Source organism: Leucoraja erinacea, chromosome 4 (genome assembly GCF_028641065.1).
Source record: "Leucoraja erinacea ecotype New England chromosome 4, Leri_hhj_1, whole genome shotgun sequence".
In the NCBI taxonomy this organism is placed as follows: domain Eukaryota; kingdom Metazoa; phylum Chordata; class Chondrichthyes; order Rajiformes; family Rajidae; genus Leucoraja; species Leucoraja erinaceus.
Window position 1 is genome coordinate 62684378 of NC_073380.1, and position 26505 is coordinate 62710882.

Below are 26505 nucleotides of genomic sequence, written 5' to 3' on the forward strand. Positions count from 1 at the left end.
TACCCACATCATTATAACTTCCTTGAGGTTAATGCACCCTTAAGAATATTAATCTAGTTCATAACACAAACGTTAATCTCTCCACCTTACTTATGCCGCATGTGGAGTTTCAGAACCATGCTTGGATTTCAATTTCAGTTTAGTTTATTGTCATGTGTACCGAGGTACAGTGAAAAGCTTTTGTTACGTGCTATCCAGTCAAAGAAAAGGCAATACATGTGTTCAATTGAACCATTACAATGCAGAGATACATGATAAGGGAATAATGTTTGGTACAAGGTAAAGCCAGCAAAGTCCAAACAAGGATAGTCCAAGGGTCACCAATGAGGGTCACCAATTCTTCTTCTCCACTGCCAGAAACTTCATGGAAGTCCAAATCCATTTTCACCCATAACAAGAATGCTTGTTGGACTTCTGATGAAGCTACAGCAGCAGAATGAGAGCAGACTTAAAGACATTCCAGGTCCTAATCTAAATGTGATTGTACAATTGGAATTAAAAAAATATTTGAACAAACCTCAGATAGGGATCTGCACAAATAGTAAATCTTAAATACCAAATGGGAAAGTAGAACAGAAATATCAAAATCATGCATTAACAATTGTATATTCACCAACTTATAGCTGGCATCACATAACCTTTGGAAAGGGTTATTTGACAGACTAAATAGCAGAGGTTACAAAGCAGATTTGTCATATTAATCAGTATTACCTTATGCTAGTGACACTGAACGGTCTGAGACTCTTAAATTAGAGAGATTAATTTAAGAGAAGCTTTTTGGGCAGCTGACCAGTTAACAACATTGACTGAGTTAAACATTAGTCAAGTTCAAGCTACATCCATTTAGTTTTCATGAATATTTGGGTCATACAAGGCTTCCCTTATGAAACCTTTGGCTCAACCATACTGTTTGAGTAAGAGCTCAAGTATGCTGTCGTTTTAGGGCAGACTTGGCAAAGCGACCTGTGGGGGGCTACTGGATGGCTAGATAACATCAGGTCACTTCTTTAGTTTTAGTAAGGATTCACTGGGACTTACACTGGGGTGTAAGTGTATTTACCACAGAGCTGCACAAAATATGTATAATCCACACATGCCACAGACAACGTGCCCTATTCAATACTACAGCCTTTTCAATGCTGGTGACTGCTTTGGTACCAAATTAATGGTGGTTTTAATGCACAATTACAGAGCTCTTTATTGATTATCTTTAATACAAAGTAAATAACAGAAAGATGTATTTCGCATTCAAGCACTGTTTCGAAGTACTTTTTGTGGATCGGTAAATTCAGCCTTCATTGTACTGCTTCCAATGAAACCAAGTAAATTCCAAGTAAGTAACAAATGTTCAGAGATAGTGCCTGGTTTCAGTTTGGTACTGGATTGTGTGAAGGGATTCAGGGGTTATCTGGAGGTTTTGCCCGAAGCATCCAAAGGACAAAGGATTTCCTCCACCCACAGAAATCTATCCGTTCCCTTCCCAATTCTCCTGTAGATTCTTAACAAAACACAAATAACTATGCACACCGTTTCTTCAGGTGACTTCAAGGCACCCAATGATGTTGCCAGAATAAATGTTGATTATTGGTGAAATTAACAAATTATTTCAGAAAGTATGGTATTTTGTTTGAAATGCCCTCTTCAACATAAAGTGAACAATATATGGTGATATGACCTTCAGGAGATCTCACTCCCATGTAATGGTTTGCTTTTTTGGACGAGGATGATTACTCTTAGATGAAGTGTAACTACTAACCTCCTAAGGAATTCAAGCAGGCAAACAAGAGGCTATTCTCTTTTTTTTCTCTCTCTCTCTCCCTCCCTTTCTCTATCTCTCTTTCTCTCTCTCTTTCTTTCTCTCTCTCTTTCTCTCTCTCTTTCTCTCTTTTTCTCTCTCTCTTTTCTCTCTTTCTCCTCTCGTTCTCTCTTCTCTCTCTCTCTTTCTCTCTCTCTTTTTCTCTCTCTCTTTTCCCTCTTTTTCCTCATTTACTTTCTTTCTCCCTCCCTCTATCTCTTATCAGCAGATGAGCTGAAGCAAAATAGGTAACGGAATAGGCTCCTATCCAGTTGGACCCTGGTGTAGTAAACAACTCTTACTACCAAAATGGCATTGTCTGAATGACAAAATCTATTTCTACTTATATTTCAAATCCATCTTTGGAAGAGGATGGAGCGGTCAACAATGTCAAATGCTGCAGATACATTTGAAATATAAGGAGAAATAGATTTCGTCAGAGTCAGACAATGCCATTTTGGTAGTAAGAGTTGTTTACTGACAGATGGAAATTGGCAATTGAAGGGGCTCATACAAAAACTTCAGAGAAAGTGGATCAAAGGGAGCAGTTTACTTTGGTGGAAACCTGATAGTCTTCATTTCAGCTATGCCATTTCAAGTCTGTGTGCCTTGGTCTTAGAGGAGCAGAGGTAAACACAATGGCATTATTTATAACACACCTGAGAAAACTTTGGTGAAGTACAAAAGAAAAAATATTTTTCTTCCAATGGACGAGTCCCCTGCTGCCAAACTTCAGTCACAATTATTCAAAAAGGCAAGAGAAATTACAACAGGGAAATAAGGTATTAGAAATAGCACACTGTGAGAGAATGTAAAGTTGGTACTCCCGAGGACAGTGTTGAATAAATGTTACTTGTTCTAATTTTTTTTATTTCTTTGCTTGCGGGTATAAGGGCTAGTCAGTTATTTCAGGAAAAGCACTGTGTGAGAAATGTCTTGGCCAGCAGCAACCGTAAAACCATTTGTTTTATCCTCTGTAACTGCCAAGGTTTCCACCTCATCAGAGAACATTTTAGCAAGCTGACAAATCAAAGCGTACATCGAAAGGCCTTGAGGCTTAATCGCTCTCAGCGCTTGGTTTTATGAAAGTTAACATATTCCACTGAGACTAAGATGCACCGTCTTAATAGACAGCTGAACACTGATTAAAATGAAGCCTGAGGAAAGAAGCACTAAGCCTTGGTCTCACCACCATAATAGATATTGATCTTTCTCTCCCCAGTCTCTTTGATTGGATCGAGCCTTCCCTCCTGAAGACCAGAGGCTCTCTCTTGAAACTTGTTTCAATTATATTAACACACAGAAGGAATATGACATAAACTAATGTTCACATCTGGGTGCCTATATTAACATCAATCAGATGTCAATTTTACAGCAGATTATATTTAAAGTAAACTACGTAACTGCAGCTGTAAATTTTTCTGCAATCTCACTCACAATGGTTTCAAAATACTAGATCCAGCAACACAGGTATGGCAGTGCACATTATAGAAATAAAACACGATCACCATTTGCCTTCTCATTTTCCTTCAGATAGATGAAATACCATGTCATACTGGGCTATGGTATAATCAACTATCTGGAGTTTTATCTTTGCACCAACCTAGACAACGTGTCCTCAATGAATGGGAATGCATTGAACAGAACCAGCCAGCCTGCTTAATAGTTTGTATTGGTATTGATTTATTATTGTCACGTGTACCGAGATACAGTTTATTTTTATTATATAATTTTATTTGTGTGTTATCTAATCAAATCAGATAATACCATACATACGTAAAATCAAGCGATACACAAGTAAACCAGGTTATAGTCATCTCCGCAAAGAGCATTTGGAGCACTCATCTATGAAACAAAGAAACATGACCATACCACAGCCAATTCCCCCATTTTTAATTTCAGATGTAGCTGGTTGGACGAGAGGGCCAAACAATTACATTCATAGTGAAGGTCGTGGCAATAGGCATAATCTTTGGGTCTCGAATAGGATTATTATTTCCCCTGTGCTCACATCAATCATTAATAGGGGTTACCTGGTGTGAATCCATTATTCCTTAAGGGACCATTACCAGATTAAGGGCTGCTCTGTGTTGCACTAGACAGGGCTTTTACATTGTATTGCCACTTACTTGTATTGCCATTTACACTTCATGCTGGCTCAGTAAGAACACCAGCATAATCAAGTCTCACCCGGACACTCTCTCTTCTCCCCTCTCCCATCAGGCAAGAGGTACAGAAGATTGAAAACGCACACCTCCAGATTCAGGGACAGTTTCTTCCCAGCTGTTATCAGGCAATGGAGCCATTCCATTACCAACTAGAGAGCGGTCCTGATCTACATCAACCTCATTGGAGACCCTCAGACTATCTTTAATTGGTCTTTACTGGACTTTATCTTGCACTAAACATTATTCCCTTGATTCTGTAACTGTATACTCTGGACAGCTTGCTTGCAATCATGCATTTTCTTTCCGCTGATTGGATAGCACACAATCTGTTTACTGTACCAATACACGTGACAATAAACTAACTAAACTAAACCACTTAAGCAGTCATTGCACAAGATCTTTTCTATCCTGTCAAACTCCATTTGAATAAATAGCCAGAGTCCCACTATCACCAAGACAGTTCACTGGATGACCATTTCTTGAGTGCTGGAGTAACTCAGCAGGTCAGGCAGCATCTCTGGAGAACAGGGATAGGTGATGTTTCAGGTTGAGATCCTTCTTCAGACTTATGACATGTACCTGAGATATCATCAAAAAACAGGAAACACAAAACAATAATTAATGAGTTTGACAAGAGAAAGAGGACAACTTTGAGGGGTGACTTTTTTTACACAAAGGGTGATGGGTATATGGAGCAGGCTGTCAGAGGAAGGTACTATAACATCATTTAGAAGATATTTGGGCAGGCACATGGATAGAATGGTTTAGAGGGATATGAACCTAACGTGGGCAGTTGGGACTAGTGTAGATGGGACATCTTGGTTCGCATGGGTAAATTGGGCCAAATTGTTTTGTGCTGTATGCTTCTATGACTATGAAAATAAGTTGTCATCATCCTCTCTCGAAGAAGGACATCTTCATTCTGGCATGGCCTGCATTCTGGGCCTCACAATTATTTTATCTTTTAAGATTATGCACTGAAACTTGATTGCGACTTTTCAGTAAATCTGCTATATCTTCATTACTAGCGGCAGACGTTAAAGTCGTGCAACTGATGTGAACTCTTAAAGTAAGCTGCTAGAAAGCTCCATTTAATCTTGAAGTTCATATATATGTTTTGTTACTCCCTTTTCCAGCAAATTGCTCCGTAAGAAGGAAGATGGAACTGGTGATGCCCAACAAACCAATTATCTTCCAAAGTATGAAAGGGTAAAAGAAGTCTGTCAACAGGCAAAGTACCAAACAGCTTGCGAACAACCTGGGCAGGTAAAGAACGTCATCATAAACAACACTTTTTTAGCTCGCGGTTGTAGGTCGACAGCTTAATACCGGCAAGAAATTAAATGTATTGTGTAAAGTATTAGTGAACCAAAGCATAAAAGGTGACCGACTGGCTGTAGGAAATGAGGCAAGAGGTCATTCTCCATTAGGATCAATGGTTCAATTCATTTTGTTGGTCTCTTTGAAGCTTGATGCCAGTTGCTTGGTGATTATAGCAATTGCACAGCTACTGCCCGTTGTTTGCCAATTTGTTGGAGTTTGAAGTTGTTTAACATAAAAGCATTAACAACAAAGACCAGGTTGTAAACTTAATTATAGCTGCAATTACACTGGGCAATCGCCACCAATCCCCCAAGCACAGATGTCACAAAGCCACCTGCAAGCTGAACATAAAAAGCAGCTGTGACTCTGAAGCCAAAGCTTTTGAAGTTATTATTGCAACACCAAATATGTAATTGCATTATACTCTTTGAGAATGGTTCCCACTTGTTTGTCCACAAAGAACCTATGTAATCTAGGCCAATACTTTTGTACAATGACATGGGCATTTTTCATTTATTTTGAGACAAGGTGTTAAATCAAAGCTTCAGTCACCTCGGATAAACATCCTGATTCTATAGTGGTAATTGAAAAAGAGAAAGCAAAGTGTTCCAACAACTGAGTCATAAGGACATGCATATGTACAATTTTGCACAAATTTTGGCAAGCCTTATCTGATTTATGTTATTTAAATTTGTTCAGAAAAGATCCTGGTTCAGAAATGTTTTGCTCCATGCAAATGTTTTTTTGTGCTATGCAAAACGTTGAATTGAAAACTGAAGGAATAAATGTAATCAGGCTCTATGTGTATAGACATATGCAATAATATACATGAATAAGTGCGTACACTCTGAATTTATATGTTCAAACTTTATTATACAATTATGGCCTATGATTGCTGCAGGACATTCATGTAGAAGTTGGCTTTATAATAAGGCAGCTGGGGTCAGTTTCCAAGCTCTTTAAAGATTATCTCCATAACAAGGATTGTGATTCCAAGTACAATACATGGATTTCTGCAGGTAAAATTTGCAAGATTTTTCCTTACAGTTCGGTTCTGTTCTCCAAGCCTTCAGGTCTTGTCCGCTAAAATGCCGATATCCTCCACCACCATACTTTGTAGTTATGACCGAAAAGGTCTACCCTACCCATGTCCCCTTCCAACTGGATCACCTTGGGATCACTCTCAGTGACAGATAGTTAATGGTCAGGTCGGGGGCAGTTCCCACCGCCACGGGTACCTGCTCCATGGTCGGATAGTCCGCGACTAAACCGTCTCCCCCACCTGGTTTGCCAGGTGAGGAAGGGGCTGTGGACCCCCAGAAGGACCAAGTACAAGACCTGTCAAAGGGCAGATGAGCTCCTAGTGAGCCAACGGTCATCCACACTTCAGTAGAAGTTGTGATCACTGTCATTGTAAGGCACCGTGCCCGTTGATGTTATCAATGATGATGATGATGATGATAAATGCTCATTGCTAATCTCAAGTTATTAGCATGACACAGGAAATTGACCAAGGTTCAAGATGACTATTGTTAAATAATTTGTTTCTAGCTACTACCCTTTTCCCATCTTCTTGACTTAATCAAAAGAAACAATGCGTATTGACTTCACTGACTGTGCCCTGATTAAGAGAAACAATATTGTCCACCAGGACCTAATCAAGACAATTCATCCACTTGACCATAGTTTAAATTCCGAACTAATACTCTTACCCATCTTGGCCTAATCAAGAGGAATATAGCTGAAAATTATCACATATGGCTAATGTTAACCTGTTGACTGGCAAATACAATATATAGATTAGAAAACAGTAAGAGTTGCTTGGAGTTATGGAAAATAATTCTCCTACTCCACTCTCAGCTTTGGTCTAAGTAGGATCTTCCTAGAGACTTTTTTCTGCGACGGATAACTTATTGATCTGCAACTCATCGGTTAATTTTTCTGGTTTGCAATAACTGTACTACTAGAGTTTTGGAAATCCTCTCTAAAATTATAATCTCTGTTAAAATGTACCCCTCAGATTTTAATGTGCTTCATTTAAAATAATGTAACTGTGTTTTAAACTGCTTCATTAGCTGTAAGTATCACCTTCTTGGGTGGGTGCAGGGCTCACTGCTTAAAATAGTGATTATTGATAGCTAAACCCCTTTAGAAAAGACATTACTGTGTAAAATTAAATTGTCTTTGAAATCTAAGTTGATACATTTCAAAGTAGATACTTTTATCAGATAGAATTTAAAGTCTTGACTTAAACTTAGGCTCTAGAAGGGGTACATTCAATAACATCACATCTCACTTCTGCCAGCTGACTGTATCTTTGATTCACATATTACCAGAACCTTTTTCCTTCCCCCATGCACCAATCCCCACTCAGGACCCGCCTAATTTATCATCTTTGCTTCACAATGACCTTGGACCTTGGGCACAGATACAATCGACAATAGACAATAGGAGCAGGAGTAGGCCATTCGGCCCTTCGAGCTAGCACCACCATTCAATGTGATCATGGCTGATCATCCACAATCAGTACCCCATTCCTGCCCTCTCGCCATAGCCCCTGACCACTATTTTTAAGAGCTCTATCTAAGGTTGCCATACACAAACTGTGCACTTACACTCAGCACATGACTGATTATTATGAATTCTGCTTCAACCATTCATTCTAGTTGGAAGTGTCATGCCATATTAACCTCCACCTTTATTCTTCTGGTGCCAGAAAGACTCGGCATTTCAAAAGCCAACTTTCATAATAACCAATCCAACAAACTTCGACCACCCTCCTTCCGTCTCCGTTCAAAATTTCAAAGGAACCATTCCTTTCATGGCTCTTTTACTTTACTTTTTTATTTATCATATTTTAAGTACATCTTCTTTTAACCTTTCCTAATTGAATGAAAGGAGTTCCAGCTTTTTCAGTATGTGCTTGATAATAAAGGCATTCATCTATGGTGTCATTCAAGTCATACTCAACTATACTCTCATATAAACTCAACCTCCTCGCCAAACAAGGCTTCCAAGGCAGAGCATAAGATTAATTGTAGCCTGACAAGTGATTTCACTCCTCGCCTTTATATCCTCTTTAAAATCATTAGGAATGGCCACAACAAGGATTTCTCAAATAACCACATATCCTGCCCTCTTTCTGTTTAGTGCATCTTTTACAGTGACATAATGACAATGAGGATTCATAATGTAGAATAGATGCAAAATAGAATCAGTAAGTAGTCGAAAAACACAGCAGGTCTGACAGCATCTGTGGAAGATGAAAGTAAATATTTCAAGAGGTAGACCCCTCATTAGAACTGGGAAAGTGGGAAAAGCAAAGAAGGTGGGGTGAAGTATGGGTACAGCAAAGGGAATATCTATGATAGGGCTTGACCATGGTTGCCATGGGAATAAGTGTCACAGAACCTCCAATCAATGGGTTAATGGGTGCTGTTGGATAATGATAATACAAAGGAAAATGTGTAAATTGCAGGTCAGGCTAAATAAATGAATAAAGGAAATCTGAGCCAATTTCACAAATGGTTGATTTACAGCAGAAATGGCCAGTTCACATTTTGTTTTGTTTCTCTTTTACACTTAGAAGTGCTTGCAATTGCTCCTCTCCTGATAGGCTTTGTTCCAATGGAACACGTGTGCTTTTCCTGACCACGTAGACTCTTTAACAGATTGTCTATCCTTGCTAACGAGCCTGGTAGGATTGCTGCTTTGGATGTTTAAAGCCTCCTGCAAATGGGTGAACTGTGCATGCCGCCATTCACCTCCCACCTCAAACTGCTGCTCAACAAAACATTCTGAAGCTGGGTTGAAGTAGCAGAGTGTGGTTAGCCCAAGATGAAATCATTGATCTCGAGCAATTCAGACTCTCCATATTACATCTCCAAATAGCTTACAATTTTCAGGCTATAACAATTGTTTCCAGTAAATTACAAGAATATATTAACAGTTCAGAACCTAAGGACTATCTTAGGAAGTCATCCTTTCACAGAGACAAACATGGAACAATGCCCAAGGTGGTCAATTTCTGCACTATCCTGGTGAAGCGAGTGGTAAATACTTTCTGTGTTGAAATGCCTTACTAGAAACTTTTTTTGTAGTAAACCACAATAGCCTACTTTATTACATTCCTTTCTATGACCTACGAGCACCGAGTGTGTTTAACGATAAAAAGCGCCTGAATACTTCCATTATAAAAGGATTATCCCCAAAGTATTGGGCTCCCGTGGCTCTGTGCAGCAGTTAGTAATTTTCTGCTTCAGTCTCTGCGAGTCATTGTGTCGCAACCTTGATATATTGCTTGCTGCTTGCAGTACTTAGTTCCCTGTTTTGACACTGGAAAAAAATAGCGTAAGTAAACTCTTCAAATAGAAAATCATGGGAAATGAAATTGATCATAACAAGCACCAAACCAGTTTGTCATCTATTTATACCTTTCCCATGAATATTTTGCACAACTTTCTAGCTTTTACAATTAAATCACATTTTCTGCCTTCAAAGACCATTTCCAAGGGTGCGATAGACGGCTGACGGGCATTACAATGGCTCTGAGACAAGTTCATGATAATGACTTCTTCCAGTAGCAACTGTCAAGGCATCTGAGGTGGCCACCCACAATTGATATTACTAAACAAGGTTGGGTAGGATGGGTATACCTGAATTATACCAAATAATTATTAATTAAACATTCCTGCAACAGAAACAAACAGCTAAGTGGTTGTGGTTCTGGTTGTGTATAAAATGATCCAAGTATTGACATACCTGCTCAATAAGGGCAAATATCCTTTATTTCCGGATCAGGAACTTTGATGGCACTAGTTTTATGGCCAAGAGGCAAAGTAAACATTTACAAAGTCAAATTGAGCAGGAAGGGAAGTCAAACCACGGCAGGACCTCCATGGTGGATGTTTGGGCGCTGCAGAGTGTTATACAGCAGAGGGATCCAGGGATGCAGATGGATAGTTCCCTGAAAATGCTTCACAGGTAGATAGGCTTTTGGTACATTGGACTTCATCAGTCATGGTTTTGAGGATAGAAGCTGGGACATTATGTCGCAGTTATACAAGACATTGGTGAGGCCTTGTTTGGAGTACTGTGTTCAAGTTTGCTTACCCTGCTATAGAAGGGTACCATTAAGCTGGAAAGAGTGCAGAGAAGACTAACAATGATGTTGCCAAGATTTGAGGGGCTGAGCTTTTGGGAGATGATAGCACGCTTGGACTTTGTTCCTTGGAGCGCAGGAGGCTGAGGGGTGATCTTATAGAGGTGGATAAAATAATTAAGGGAATAGGCAGAAAAGGCACAGTCTTTTTCCCAGGAAGGAGGCATTTGAGGCAAATACCATAACAGCATTTAAAAGGCATTTTTACAAGTACATGGATAGGAAATGCTGGCTAATGGGACCAGCTTAGATGGGGCATCTTGGTTTGCATGGTCAAGTTAGGCCAAAGGGCCTGTTTCCATGCTGTATGAGTCTATGACTCTTTGACTCTTAGCATTTCTGTTGTCTAGACAATGGTGGTAAAAAAATGCTTTTGAGTTCTAGTTTTTTTTTACCAGAAATGATTAACAAAGAAGAAATAAACAAAATAAAGAGAGTACGGAAAGTGGTGTTTCAAGAATATAATTACATTTTCATTCACGCATTAAAAAAAGTTGAAAAACAATACAAAGCACCTGGCTGAAGATCAAAATGCAGGAATCTCGACATCTGTTGCAACACCAAATTGCCGAAAAACCAACAGCAACGCCATTATAATAGCTATGTTCAGAACTAGATGTTTCAGGAACTCAGCCAAGCATGCTGCTTCCCACTGAAGTGATAACAACCCTTTAAATATTATACAAACGTGCAAGGCTGGCCTGATCCTGATCACAATATTCACCTAAGTGTCGTAGTTAAAACCTGTATTAGTGTAGCAGAGATTTAATGTGAGTACATAGGAGGAATTGTTTTAAGGTATTGGAGAGATACTGAGTAAGGTGCTGTGGAGCATGGCTTTGGAACAACACAAACTTCCAATTTACAGAAGTAACTTGGAATGCGAAACACAACAACAATAAAAATTCACATGATGCCAAACTGGAGTTTGAAGGGTTGAGAGAAACTACTGAATTAAGTAGTAAAAATGTATAAATGAGTGCATCATATTTTGAGCAAGCACATTTAGGACACATAAACTAAGTGGCAAGGATAGTTAATGAATGATGTTTAATAACCAAATTCGAAGGTGAAAGAGCCCAAGACGTTTAGGTCATAAAATCATTTTTCACACAGAGAGTGGTGAATCTGTGGAATTCTCTGCCACAGAAGGTAGTTGAGGACAGTTCATTGGCTATATTTAAGAGGGAGTTAAATGTGGCCCTTGTGGCTAAAGGGTTCAGGGGGTATGGAGAGAAGGCAGGGATGGGATACCGAGTTGGATGATCATCGTCTATTCTGCCATTCAATCATGACTGATCTATCTCTGCCTCCTAACCCCATTCTCCTGTGTTCTCCCCATAACCTCTGACACCCGTACTAATCAAGAATCTATCTATCTTTTTCTTAACAATATCCATTGACTTGGCCTCCACAGCTTACTGTGGCAAAGAATTCCACAGATTCAACACCCAATGACAAAATAAATTCCTGCTCATCTCCTTCGTAAAGGAACATCCTTTAATTCTGAGGCTATGACCTCTAGTCTGAGACGCTACCACTAGTGGAAACATCCTCTCTACTTCCACTCTAGTCCAAGCCTTTCACTATGTTTCAATGAGGTCCCCCTTCATTCTTCTAAACTCCAGCGAGTACAGGCCCAGTGCCGTCAAATGCTCATCATCAATTGATAGGGTACTTAGATAGAGATTACTTCGGCAGTTATCATTTTGACCATTCAGCTAGCCTTTACAAGACAAGACAATTTGGTGTCATTTGGGGTGTACAACTACAGCCGTTTTGTATTACTGTAGACCCCTGAACTCCAACCTTAATTGGATGACATTAACATTCACATTGTAGGCCCAAAAAAACTTATCTCTCCAGGAAGTCAAAGTCAAGCCCCCGGCTGGCGATGGCGCTGCCATGCCACGGGGTTACACACCGGGACATGTTGGACGGGTCGCAAGTCAGCAGGTCAATTGATAGGGTACTTCATGTTACTCCAGAGATACTACTTGACCTGCTGAGTTACTCCAGCAATTTGTGTTCTTTTGACCATTCACTTTCTAGCCTAGCTCTGAACATAGATAGGATGCTGTTGGAGGCCGAGACCCGACGAGAAAAGGTCGGGTGCGGCCTCAAAAGTTTCCCCCACCTCCCACCCCACACCAGGGAAGGTCGGGTCTCCAGTAATAAAGGGAGAGATTCAAAAGTTTCCCCCCCGGCTTCTCCTGTTGTAAATCAGAGCCATGAGGCTGTTCACACTGTGTCCTCAGATGTTTAAAATTATCACAGGGAGAGGTCACACAAGCATTGTCTAGCATTGTGCTGTTTAAAACTGTGAAGGGATTTCATGGAAAGGTTTCGACCCAAAATTTCACCTATTCCTTTTCTCCAGAGATGCTGCCTGACCCGCTGAGTTACTCCAGCTTTTTGTGTCTATCTTCGGTTTAAACTAGCATCCGCAGTTCCTTCCAACACAAGGGATTTCATGGGACAGAGAAATTATTGGAGTGGAAGAAGACAGAACAATGAGCAATCCTATAACTGGGAAAGAGGCACGAGACAGCGCGTTTTCGTACAAAGGCAAATAAATATCTTGTACTCTCTCTCCAAGAAGCTGAGTAATTAAACATTTCAAGACCGTGATTGGTAGAAGGATTATTGTAGGAAGAAATCTGCTAATTAGCTTCATTTCTCAGAACATCCAGCAGCAAATCAGGATGTGATGTGCAAAACACATGCTGGAGTAATTCAATGGTTCAGGCAACATCTCTGGAGGGAATCGATGGCCGATGTTTCAGATTGGGAAGCTTCTTCAGACTGATGGACTGTTTCTGAAGGTATAAGCTCAGGTCCTGGGTACTTACTAACTGTTCTTTTTAGAAACATAGAAACATAGAAAATAGGTGCAGGAGTAGGCCAATCGGCCATTCGAGCCTGCACCGCCATTCAATATGATCATGGCTGATCATCCTACTCAGTATCCTGTACGTGCCTTCTCTCCATACCCCCTGATCCCTTTAGCCACAAGGGCCACATCTAACTCCATCTTAAATATAGCCAATGAACTGGCCTCAACTACCTTCTGTGGCAGGTAATTTGTTGGGAGAATAAAAAGGTATTGAAAATAATTATTTTGCAAAATATTTAATCTCCAAACTAAAACTTGTTAAAAATAAAAGACTATGACAGCATTGAATAGGTCTGTACAGGTAAGAATCAACTTACAATATTTTATATCAGCAGTTACATTTAATTTGGTGAAATTTTTACTTGAAATATGTTGCAATCAGGTAATATTTCATGGCAGACTCTTTGGATCATTTGAAAACAAAAAGGATTAAAATAATTGTGCTCTCTCTATTGGGCCCATTCAGTGACGCAGCGGTAGAGTTGCTGTCTTACAGCGCCAGAGACCCGGGTTCAATCCTAACTACGGGTGCTGTCCATACGGAGTTTGTCTGTTTTCCCTGTGACTGCATGGGTTTTCTCCAGGTGCTCCGGTTTCCTCCCACACTCCAAAGACGTACAGGTTTATAGGTTAATGGGCTCCATTAAAGTTGTAAATTGTCCCTAGTGTGTAGGATTGTACTAACACTGGTCGAAGCAGACAGTGGGCCATAGGGCCAGTTTCTGCGCAGTATCACTAAACAAAACTAAACTCCCACTGGATGCGAGTTGACCACAACAGTCAACTTATGCCTGGAATGAAACTTGTTCACTCTACACGATGTGTGGTTCTTGAAAGAAACAATTTACATTAAAGTCTATGTTGCCAATTACAGTATATGGTATGATTATATATATTATGCTTTTGCTAATTCCAATTGACTGTGATTAATGATCTTAACTGCATGACATTTGTGCTGAGAAGCAATTATAAATGGCATGTAAAAGGTTGTAAAGTGGGATTAAAAGGCAAGGATTAAAAACTTGCATAATAAATCATTAAAATCAATGACAGAAATAAAATACCTGGATCTGATTCAACATCCATGTTTTGCTGCTCAAAGCCAAAGAAAACTCACTTTGGTTTCAAAGCCTAGAATTAAAATTTCAGAAAGCTTGGCCTTTCATAACAAGAGAAAAGAGAGGTAGAAGTTACATAGAAACATAGAAACATAGAAATTAGGTGCAGGAGTAGGCCATTTGGCACTTCGAGCATGCACCGCCATTCAATATGATCATGGCTGATCATCCAACTCAGTATCCCGTACCTGCCTTCTCTCCATACCCTCTGATCCCCTTAGCCACAAGGGCCACATCTAACTCCCTCTTAAATATAGCCAATGAACTGGCCTCGACTACCCTCTGCGGCAGAGAGTTCCAGAGATTCACCACTCTCTGTGTGAAAAAAAGTTCTTCTCATCTCGGTTTTAAAGGATTTCCCCCTTATCCTTAAGCTGTGACCCCTTGTCCTGGACTTCCCCAACATCGGGAACAATCTTCCTGCATCTAGCCTGTCCAACCCCTTAAGAATTTTGTAACTTTCTATAAGATCCCCTCTCAATCTCCTAAATTCTAGAGAGTATAGACCAAGTCTATCCAGTCTTTCTTCATAAGACAGTCCTGACATCCCAGGAATCAGTCTGGTGAACCTTCTCTGCACTCCCTCTATGGCAATAATGTCCTTCCTCAGATTTGGAGACCAAAACTGTACGCAATACTCCAGGTGTGGTCTCACCAAGACCCTGTACAACTGCAGCAGAACCTCCCTGCTCCTATACTCAAATCATTTTGCTATGAAAGCTAACATACCATTCGCTTTCTTCACTGCCTGCTGCACCTGCATGCCTACTTTCAATGACTGGTGTACCATGACACCCAGGTCTCGCTGCATCTACCCTTTTCCTAGTTGGCCACCATTTAGATAATAGTCTGCTTTCCTGTTTTTGCCACCAAAATGGATAACCTCACATTTATCCACATTATACTGCATCTGCCAAACATTTGCCCACTCACCCAGCCTACCCAAGTCACCTTGCAGTCTCCTATCATCCTCCTCACAGCTAACACTGCCCCCCAGCTTAGTGTCATCCACAAACTTGGAGATATTGCCTTCAATTCCCTCATCCAGATCATTAATATATATTGTAAATAGCTGGAGTCCCAGCACTGAGCCTTGCGGTACCCCACTAGTCACTGCCTGCCATTGTGACAAGGACCCGTTTACTCCTACTCTTTGCTTCCTGTTTGCCAGCCAGTTCTCTATCCACATCAATACTGAACCCCCAATGCCGTGTACTTTAAGTTAGGGATATAGAGGGCGAAAGGACAAGGTGAGAAGAAAATATTAAAAAGCGTAAATGCAGAAGGGGAAAGGAACATTTGGGAAGTAGAAGAGAGTTGGAATGTGGTGAGAGGAGCAAGTGCCGAACGGAAGATTGGGAAGAAATAGGGAGGGAATAAAAAAGTCAAGATGAGAAAGTGTCATAAATTTAGTGAGATCTGGTTCAGAGCCATGGAAAGAGGGGGCTTGGATAGAGAGAAGAGCAGAAGGGAACATCTGAAGAATGGAAAGGAAAGGAATGGAATGAGGTAAAGCCAGAAGAGAGGGGAATATGGGATTGTAAACGATGAGAGAGCATAGAAAAAATAGCAGTGAACTAATGGTTTGGATGAAAAAAAGAAACTTTGCAAGAAAAGTAGAGAGCAAAAAGAGGAGGAGAGCAGAAAGAGAAAAGAGCACTTAGAAGCTGGAAAAATGAGGTATGAGGCGAGGGCATGAGAGAGACTGGGATATGTGGAAATAGACAAATAATGTAAGAGAAGCCCAGGGGTATCTTTCCAATTCACTTTGTGGATGTGAATGTGCAGGCAATACAAGCAGAAAACTGGAAAAATTAACGGATAAAAACTAATAGATGCCTTGCACTATTTTTTCTTTTGCTCTTTCCTGTGTTTATATGTGAGGTGGGAGATATCTGTCAGAGTTGACTTTGGGAAACTTATGCTTCAAATCCAAAGTTGGTTCATTTCCCAGCACAAAAAAGGAATTTGTTGGAATATGATGCACAATCACAATGCCGATGTGTTGCATGTTTTGTGCGCCACAACACCTATTTGTTCGATGGAATAGGATTCAGAACATCATGCTTATATGAGGTGTGAGTTCAGGCTAAACAGTTTGAAATGAGGCTTAAAGGACATCTCTATATCAAGAATGCATTTATGGAAACATGTGAAATGTATTTTTATATAAAATTCATTCATTAGATGTGGGCACAGCCGGAAAGGCCAGCACCTGTTCCCTGATCCCACTTCCTTCAAGAGAATGGTGATATCATTCTGTTGGCTTGGATGCATCCAATTTAAACTGAATGCCAATGTAGGAATGACAGTTAGGGCAGAGATAGGCACTTGTAATTCTCCTAATTGTAAGAATCACAGTTTAAGGATGTAATACTTAGATTGAAACTGTTCTGTTTTGGGGTTTTCCAACAACATCTATATTCAAGGCCTCTTGCATTTTCTAAGAAAGTGAAAGTTTTGACAGGTAGGAAGAGGCAAGCATGCACTCCCAAGTTAGGCTCTGATGTGTGGCTTAGCAGAGATATTTATGATACAGCAGGACATTGTTTGACATTGAATCTATGATAGGTCACAGAGCAATCTTGAAATCCTCTCCCCATGAATCTCTCTCAAAGGCCCATAAACTCCACTGGGGATACAAGAGGTAGGTTGCAGTAAGCAATTAACCTACCAACCAGCAAATCTTCGGGAAATGGGAAAAAACCAGAGTACCCGGAAAACCCATGTGATCACAGGAAAAGAAAGCATGGAGGTCAGACTGAATCCAGATCTGCTATGCCTCACTGTCATCACTAGTTCTGTTCCCTTCTGCCAGATAGGTGAATTGCTGGAGTTCCTTGCATCAATTATTGTGTAGCTAATATTGCAGCCATAGTGCTTCATCTCCGAAGCAGTGAATGCAAATGATGGTGGACGGCGTGTTTTGTTTTAGGAGTGTTGTTGTTGTTGTTCACGTATAGGACCGAAAATATGGCAGGTGTAAAGGTATCCTGGGCCCAGGACACTAACAGCTCTGAGCTGGGAGCTTCAGAGTATATGTGTGTGATAATGGTGCCTGGCTCAGATTGTATGTTTAGTTCAGAGATACAGCGCGGAAGCAGGCCCTTCGGCCCATTAACACTACCCTACACCCACTAGGGACAACTTGCACATACACCAAGCCAATTAACCTACATACCTGTATGACTTTGGAATGTGGGAGGAAACCGAAGATCCCGGAGAAAACCCACGCAGGTCACGGGGAGGACGTACAAACTCCATACAGACAACATCCGTAGTCGGGATTGAACCCGGGTCTCCGGTGCTGCAAGCGCTATAATGGGCCTGCCCCACTTTGCCGATTTTTTGAGGGACTACAGGCAACTGCCGCAAAACTTTCAACAAATTTTGCTGTCGTAGATTGACGTAGGTCTTGTCGTAATTTGTCGCCGGGTGTCGTAGGTAAATTCCATTATAATTAGTCCCAGGCAATTGCCTAAAGAGTCCCTTAATTGGGACAGGCCCTTAAGGGAGCAATTCTACCGCTGCGCCTTTCTTGAATGTTATTGATAAAGATTAATCAAGTCAAGAATCAAGTCAAGAGTGTTTTATTGTCATATGTCCCGGATGGCACAAAGAAATTCCATATCAAATGAAATACAGGCATGGTTCAACATGATACCAAGATATAAATTGGCTGATGTGTGGCTGAGGGACAGGCAAAAGTAGGATCTGCCAGGGAGATCCAGGTGTGACTCCTGCAGTCCACTTCAGTTATTCACAGAGCATTCCCATCAATTATGTACAGGCAGAGGCAGTTCACTTGGTTGAAGACCGGAGAGTAACACACACACATCAAAGGTTAACGAACATGAAGTGTAATGGCTTTGATTCAATGTATCATTTTGAAATCATGTTTTAAGTGGCCGATAAAGCAGTGAATCCTCAGAGAGAGATCTCAGTGTAATACTCTCAGGTGTAGCGAAAAATTAAAAAGCAGATTTGCAAGATATTATGATGCCATACGATAGAACTTTATTTATCCGAGGAGGAAAATTGGTCTGCCAACTGTCATAAAGCACAGCAAGAAACATGAAACATGAAAGGTGTATATTTATTATGGTTTATGAAGGTTTATTTTGAGGATACCTCCAGGCATTTGGGACATGAACAGCCGATTATTCCTCAGATCATGAAGTACTACTCTGCAAAAGAGAATACACTTGGAGAAATGATTTTCACTTGCCCAATAGGCTTATCTCATTGACATGGCTCCCATGTTCAAAAGCAAAACATTACTGACACAGACCCATCACTCAGAGGGCAGTTCTGTGGAAAGCAATGGAACCGATTGTCGAAGGTACATCCTATTCCTTAAATCATAGTAAACAAATATACCTCCCACCTCTACAATATTCCCTGTGTTTGATGTCTGTTGAATGAAATGAGATCGCCTGCTGTCATGTGAGAGCCAGGTGCAGAAAAAGGCATCCAATTAAAAACGCATTTGGTTTCCAATGGAAGGAATAAATTGTACTTTGTTTTCAAACACATGACAAAATCTAAATTGGAGTGTGCTGGGTTTTGTTTTGCTCACTTTTGCCAATCAGTCTTGCTGCAAAATACACGCCACACCTGTGTGTAGTATTATCCTACTCTAAAACACATTTGGACAGGTGCATGGATAGGAAAGGTTTAGAGAGATGTGGACCAAATGTGGACAAATGGGACTGGACTAAATGGGGTGTCTTGGATGTCTAAAGGAGCATTTTAAATTTTGTTGTCCAATATGGAATGTTAGTTCCGTGTGATAAGTGGGGTTTGTAACTTTTTGCTATTTATAATCAGAAATGGCAATGCGTTGAAGATTCTGCAGGAAGACTTCGGCTCCACAAATGCAAAGGCACACCCAAAGTGCACGCTGGCAGCAAGAAAAGTAGAAGTTTGCGTGGTCAGACCTATGCCAGTAATCACTGCGATTGCTCAAGCAATAGCTACAGGATGCGTCAATCGGAGAGAAGGAATCAGAGACAATTCCTCAACATCCACACTACCCACAGTGAGTATGCAGCGATCTGTGACCTTGGGTTAGAGGCAGCAGCATCCTGAACATGGACCTTTGCTGCCATCTAGTGGCATGCTGGAAACATTATAAGAGTCAGATCCTCTGCGAACTCAAGCCAAGCTCAACGGTTGCATACTGAGTCAAGTCCATTAGTTTATTGCAGACTGCACCTGTGCATAATCTCCTGGGGGGGGGGGGGGGGGGGGGGGGGGGGGGGGGGGGGGGGGGGGGGGGGGGGGGGGCTCCAGCTCCAGGCTAATCAGTGCCAACTTTCACTGCAGATTCCACATGCTGGAGAGCAAATGACAGACAAACGGGTCATGCAGGTCCTTGCCAACATGCAGTGCAACTCCAAAGAGGGAAGTTCTGAGTCGCATTCACTGAGCAAAGCAGTGTTACTGTTTTTGGCAGCACATACGAAGTAGACTTTTGGGAGGGTTTAACTGTTGCTCCAAGTGACTCGGAGGTTAAAAGGACACAGAATGCTGGAGTAATTCAGCGGGTCAGGCAGCATCACTGGAGAACATGGAGAGGTGACGTTTCAGGTCAGTTCCCTTCAATTTGAAGAAGAGTCCCAACCCGAAATATCACCTAGCCATGTTCTCCAGAGAAACTGCTTGACTTGTTAAGTCGCTCCAGTGCTCTCCGCCCTTTTTTGTAAACCAGCATCTGAAGTTCGTCATTTCTGTAACTTCTTCTGTAGCTACTTGGAATGCACGGAAGAATGCTGTGTGCTCGTGAAGCAAGACAAAATAATAACTCATTATCGCTCGTGTGGCATATTGACGAGAATTTTATTTGTCAGTGGATGAGCGAACTTCCAAAGCTTCCAATGGGGCTCTCTCTATCACCAGTCCAGGTGCTCCACATGAGACTGGCAGTGTTGTGTGATTGCAAGGACTGTCCACTGACCCACTGAACTGTGTGGGGAACACCAGAGCTCCCTGCTGAACTGCAAAGAGGCCAATGGGAAATAAGGCAAGCAGGTAGCTTTGCTTTGCCCATTCGCCTGTCTTCCGATAAGAAAATCCTACACATTATGGCAGCTATTGTGGGCCGATTGCTGGAACAAATCCCATAGGTCAATGACCCTTCTTTGAAAACTTGACTTGCATCCAAGACTTTAGGTGCAAGTGACCAGGCATTATGCTACAGGGTGAAGTTTGCAGCCACAGGGCTGAATAGTTTGGCCGTGGTCAAGGCACAAAGACCCGGCCCACATTGCGTGAAGTTCATTTCCAATGTTGATATAAACTTGAATAAAATTTCCAGGCCTCCGTTGCCAACGAAGAGCCACTGGGGTAAATTTAGTCAAAGCTATTATGTTACTTCTGCCACAATCCCTGGACAAGAGCAGCCACAGGATTTGAGTCAGCTGATAGGTAGCAATATCCTTGTAGATATTTGTGACCAGCACAAGCCCAGGTCACCCTTGAAAGAACCAGGCAGTTTCAATCTAAAGGTGTGATGGCAATGTGGTAGGCTTGGTTTTCCCAATAGCAGGGAACAGGGTGATAGCATGTATTTGTAGAAAGGAACTGCAGATGCTGCTTTGTACCAAAGATGGACACAATGTGCTGGAGTAACTCAGCAGCACAGGCAGCCTCTGTGGGTGGGTGATGTTTCGGGTCAGGACCCTTCTTCAGAGTGAAAGTAGAGGGAAGAGGAGGTAAGAAAAGGCCAGAACAGAACAGGACCCAACAATGGGTGACCAAGGAATGGTGAATCCCATATTAGCCTATTGTTGGCTGGGAAAAGGTGAAGACAAAGGGATACAAGGATGCGAACAGTATTCGTTCTGCACTGGCCTGTTCTTATTATTTTCGAAGAATTAGTTTTTGATTAGTTTCACTTCACTAACAGTGCACCAAGTGGATGGTGAAGACCTTTGCATGGAGGGCAGGCATGCAACATGATTCTCATTGAGAGTTTCCCAGTTTACACAGTTCTATTGCTACACGCATGCATGGCGGACAGCTGCATTAAAGTGTCTTTCCCCACAAACAGAATTTAAGCACCGCTTCCTCCGCACTCGGCCCATCCGCTCTGTTTCAGTCGAGCTGGAAGGTGAGATCTATGACATTGACCTGGAAATCGCAGACCTTGAGTCACTCATGCCGCAAAATATCACCATGGGCTCATACCGAGAGGACAAGGCCGCTGGCGAGGCGGTGGAAAATGTCATGATTGGCGAGGACGGAAGTAAAGCTGGTGAATCAGTGCTGGATTCAGTCAAAGTCACTCACAAGTAAGTTTGCCTTATACCCCGAGCTGTCATATGCTAGAACTTTAAAGAGCTATGCCTAGAAATGGAATCACAGGAAACACATTTTTATACATGACACAATTCATTTTTAATGAAATAACAACAGTAAAGGCGCTTGAGGAATTTATCGTGAGTTACATAACAATCTGTGGTTTCCTGTTGAGTTCTGTGTGTGTGTCGGATACAACAACACACAAAGGAGCCCAGACACATGCAGTGAAATCTGTCCACATCTGATGCCTCTGCCAGGGTCTCTTTAGGCGCACTGCGCTGAGCCATTCATGCAACTTGTCACAACGCCTGCCTGCTTTGGTGTTAACTCAAAGTTGACCAGCCTGAGCAGTCCCACAGCCTGATGTGTGCAGTATTGGGAACGTGACTTGGGCGGATCATCTTCAGATGACCCATGTACCCACCTCTCTTCTCAAGCTCTCCTCTTCCTCCTCCTGTGCCCACATATCAGGTCGAACTCTCTGCCACCCCCACCCAACTTCCAATCTACCACTCATCCAACCTCCCACTGCCTCTCACACCAATAACCTCCCAGCCTCATCTCCCATTTTAATCACTGCCTGGCCACTCCTCTTGTACCTATCACTGACACATACTCCACCACCTGGGGCCTCTTTATCATGAAACCTCCGATTCTCTATTCATCAACTCCTCTCTCCAAGATCTCATATGCCATCCCCCATGAACAGCCATGTCTGTCTCCCATCAACTCCTGTGTCTCTGTCCGATTAACTAACAAGTCTCTCTCTCTCTCCCTAATAAACTTGTGTGTGTCTCTCTCTCCCATGAACTGTGTGTCTCTCTCTCTCTCTCTCTCTCTCTCTCTCTCTCTCTCTCTCTCTCTCTCTCTCTCTCTCTCTCTCTCTCTCTCTCTCTCTCTCTCTCTCTCTCTCTCTCTCTCTCTCTCTCTCTCTCTCTCCCTCTCCCTCTCCCATCTCTCTCTCATATCTCTCCTATGAATTCCTGTGTCTCTCACCTATGAACTACTGATTCCTCTCCCATGAACTCTCTGACACAAACTCCACCCACCCAGAGTTTCTCTCCCATGAACCCCCACACATCAACCCTAAACTCACGCCCCACATTCCACGCACTCTGTGTCACTCTTCCATGAACTCCCAGTCACTCCCATAAACCCCAGACTCTCCCTTGAATCTCCTTGGCCTCTCTGCCATGCACCCCATACCCATGTAACCTGGGCTGTCAGTTGTTGTTGAACATGCCTCAGTCGGTGCCTTTCAATTTCCAGTGAAGGAAAGCACTGGAGTTATTTGTTAAATACTCTGAGTGTGTTTGTTCCAGTAAGTAATTTGTAGAATTCTTTGGATTTAGCTGTATCATTGAAGTGGTATTTTATTTTCTTTACTTATTTCTTTCCTGAAGGTGTTACATTCTTGCCAATGAAACAGTGCATTGTGAGAAGGAGCTGTATCAGTCAGCTAGAGCATGGAAGGACCACAAGGGCTACATAGACAAAGAGGTTAGATAACGTTATGGCAGACAATTTTCGAGTCGGCGGGCCGCAGACTTTATCAATGACAGGCGATTATTTCCACTGGAAATGTCGGAATTATATATATTTTTTGTTATGGGATTGCTAATGAATGACTGAATAACGCTGGCAGGAAATCAATAGATGGATATCTCCATTCAGCACCACAGCCAGCAATTTACATTTTGTAAAACTAACCTTAATCAACCCAGTTGGTTGCTGATGGACTTCTTCGAAGGACATAACTCCAGCCATTTTAGTACATTTTTTCATTTTTCATGCTGGAAATTCGAGCTTTGGACCACGCGCTTGAAATGCCATCTGGCTAGTAACCTTCCCAAGTGAGTGCAGAGGCACCATTGCTTCTGCAGGCATTAATGCGAATGTAATAACAATGGGTGGAGGCCAGGGACTGTCATCGGCAAAATCAGACATCAAAGGCACCGCCGACCCAAAAATTATGCCCCCCACCCACCACCAAAATTCATGGAATAAAGATATTTTGGTGATTTTTGAAGCAAGAAAGAAACTTCTGTTCTTTTCCCTCTGCGTTGCAGATTGAAGCTCTTCAGGATAAAATAAAGAATCTGAGGGAAGTGAGAGGTCACCTGAAAAGAAAAAAGCCGGAGGAATGTGACTGCAACAGGAAAAGGTCAGTGCCACTAATACTTCTCAATTAGAGGGTGACTTTCTATCCCCCGTCCCCACTGCCCACACTGTCAGCACACACACAAACACACTGACCATTGAGATGCTAAGACTGAGGAAGCCATATGGTAACTGGTGACATCAAACTTTACCATCCCGTCTCAAAATAGACTGGGACAAAACCAATGTTACAGGTCAAAACGCAAAGTACTGGAGTAACTCAGTAGGTTTTGCAGCATCTTTGGAGGACATGGATAGGCAACATTTCAGATTGGGACCCTTCTTCAAACTAATTGTAGTAGAAGTGGGGAGAAAGTGCTACAGAGAGGTGGGTGTGGGACAAGGCCAGGCAAGTAATAGATGGCTAGGAAGGAACTGCAGATGCTGGTTTATACCGGTTAGACACAACATGCTAGAGTAACTCAGTGGTTCAGGCCCTGATCCTCTGAATTACTCCAGAATGTAATGTCTATTGTGGGGTAATAGATGGATGCAGGTGAGGGAGTATGACTGGCAGATGGATGGGCAAAAGCTTGGGAAGAAAAGGAAAAATGGGGGTCAGTTATAAAAACTCCAGCATCTGCAGTTCTTCTGTGTCTCTATGTTAATGTTACAGGTCAACGACCTGAAACATTTCTTTCCCTCTCGTTCCCTCTGTAGATGCAGCCTGACCTGTGAGTTTCTCTTCACCTTCTCTGTTTTGAACACGAGATCTTCAGCATCTGCAGTACTTTCTGTTGTAAACTAAATTCCTGCCAACTGCTAGATAGCAGGGTGACACAGTAGTGTAGTAGTAGAGCTACTGCCTTCCAGCACCAGAGGCCCGGGTTCGATCCTGACTACGGGTCTGTCTGTACAGAGTTTGTACGTTCTCCCCGTGACCTGCGTGGGGTTTTCTCTGAGGTCTCCTCCCACACTCCAAAGACATACAGGTTTGTAGGTTAATTGGCTTGGTGTAAATGTTAAATTGGTCCTATTTTGTGTAGGGTAGTGTTAGTGTGCAGGGATCGCGGACTCGGTGAGCCAAAGGGCCTGTTTTCGTGCCGTATATCTTAAACTAAAACAAAAGCAGGAAAAAAAAGATGTATCACTGAACTTGCTGGGACAAATGAGTCCCAGTTGCAGATGGAAATCGGGTCCCTCTGTGGGTCTAGGGTGGTAATGCAATTTGTTTCCCACAAGCCATGGTGTGCCTGCTCTCTCCATTGGAACGGAGCAGTGAGCAGCTGACCTACAGCCGTAACAGTGTTCAGTGCAGGTCACATGGAAAAATCATTACAGGCTTTGTCAGTCACATTGGTAGCTGGGCAGGAACATGCTCTGTTGGGCATTATAACACTATGTGGAAGTAGCAGCTATTAACTCAAAGCAAGAACCAATCTTCAGAAAATCGGTTCTAATGTACATTGAAAACTGTTGAAATTAAAAGGGAGATACGCACAAAATGCTGGAGTAACTCAGCGGGTCAGGCAGCACCTCTGGAGTAAAGGAATAGAAGAATGTATCAGATCAAGACCCTTCTTCAGACTCAACCCGAAACTTCACCTTTTTCTTTACTCCAGAGATGCTGCCTGACCTGCTGAGTTACTCCGTAGTTTTGTGTCTATCTTCGGTGTAAACCAGCATCTGCAGTTCTGTCCTACACTTGAAATTAAGACGATTGCCTTGCAGGAGCCAGGCCGTCCACTAAAACAACTGAGTATTAATTGTCATACATCAAACCAGAAATTTTTATTTTAAAATATTTCACACCATTGAGATGGGGAATGTCGGAAGGTTCCACACCAAACTTATGTTGTAACTTGGTACATAAAGCATAGTCAACGACGGCACACTGACTTGTCTCACAACAAATCAACATTGGTGTATTCAGGAGAGTCAGCTCTCACAACACTGGTGTTGCCCATAGTGACAGGGCACTCTGTGCTGAAGCAGTTATTATGCTCAGTTCCCAGATGAAACTCACGCTAACTGAAACTGAATTAAGTTCTTCCAGATGCAGAGTGCTCCATCTCGCGAAGCGCAATATGTCCCCCTGCCCTGTGACAGAGGCAGATCTTGCACTCGGCCACAGGTACCAGACATACCCACTGCCCCACTGCCGTGGTCCCCGAGTCCAGTACTGGTGCAGGCTTGAGCAGACAGAATCTCCTCTCCTGCACTGCCCCCGGCCTTGGGATGTGCTGGTAAATCCCTTGTGGAGTCCATGCACACTTCCCAGCTCTCAAGATGGGAACAATTACAATCACAATCACAATAATACTTTATTAGCCAAGTATGTTTTGCAACATATGAGGAATTTCATTTTCCAAGTCAGTCATACAAATAAAAAGCAACGGAACACACAAAACACATTTTAACATAAACATCCAGCACAGAGACTCCTCCACATTCTTCACTGTGATGGAAGGCGAAAAAAAGTTAAATCTCTTCCTCTTGCCAGCTGACCTGGCATCAGGTATAAACCTGACTCAAGTATCTCCACTACACTGAAAATCATGGGGAGAAATTACCACTAGGAGAATAGCAAGCAGACCTTTCTCTTTGTTGTAACACTATTAGTTTAAATGTACATCATT

The 26505-nt window shown here is 42.1% G+C and overlaps 1 protein-coding gene across 12 annotated transcripts in view; it reads left to right on the top strand.

The window, feature by feature from the left end:
- Positions 1-26505, top strand: part of LOC129696489 (extracellular sulfatase Sulf-1-like) — a 448145-nt gene that overhangs the window by 398508 nt on the left and 23132 nt on the right. For all 12 annotated transcript variants that reach the window (XM_055634441.1, XM_055634443.1, XM_055634440.1 and 9 more), the window contains 5 exons: positions 5100-5229; positions 19292-19502; positions 21516-21756; positions 23170-23266; positions 23836-23930. In XM_055634441.1, the coding sequence (XP_055490416.1) occupies positions 5100-5229; positions 19292-19502; positions 21516-21756; positions 23170-23266; positions 23836-23930 (774 nt within the window). The remainder of the gene's footprint in view (positions 1-5099; positions 5230-19291; positions 19503-21515; positions 21757-23169; positions 23267-23835; positions 23931-26505) is intronic.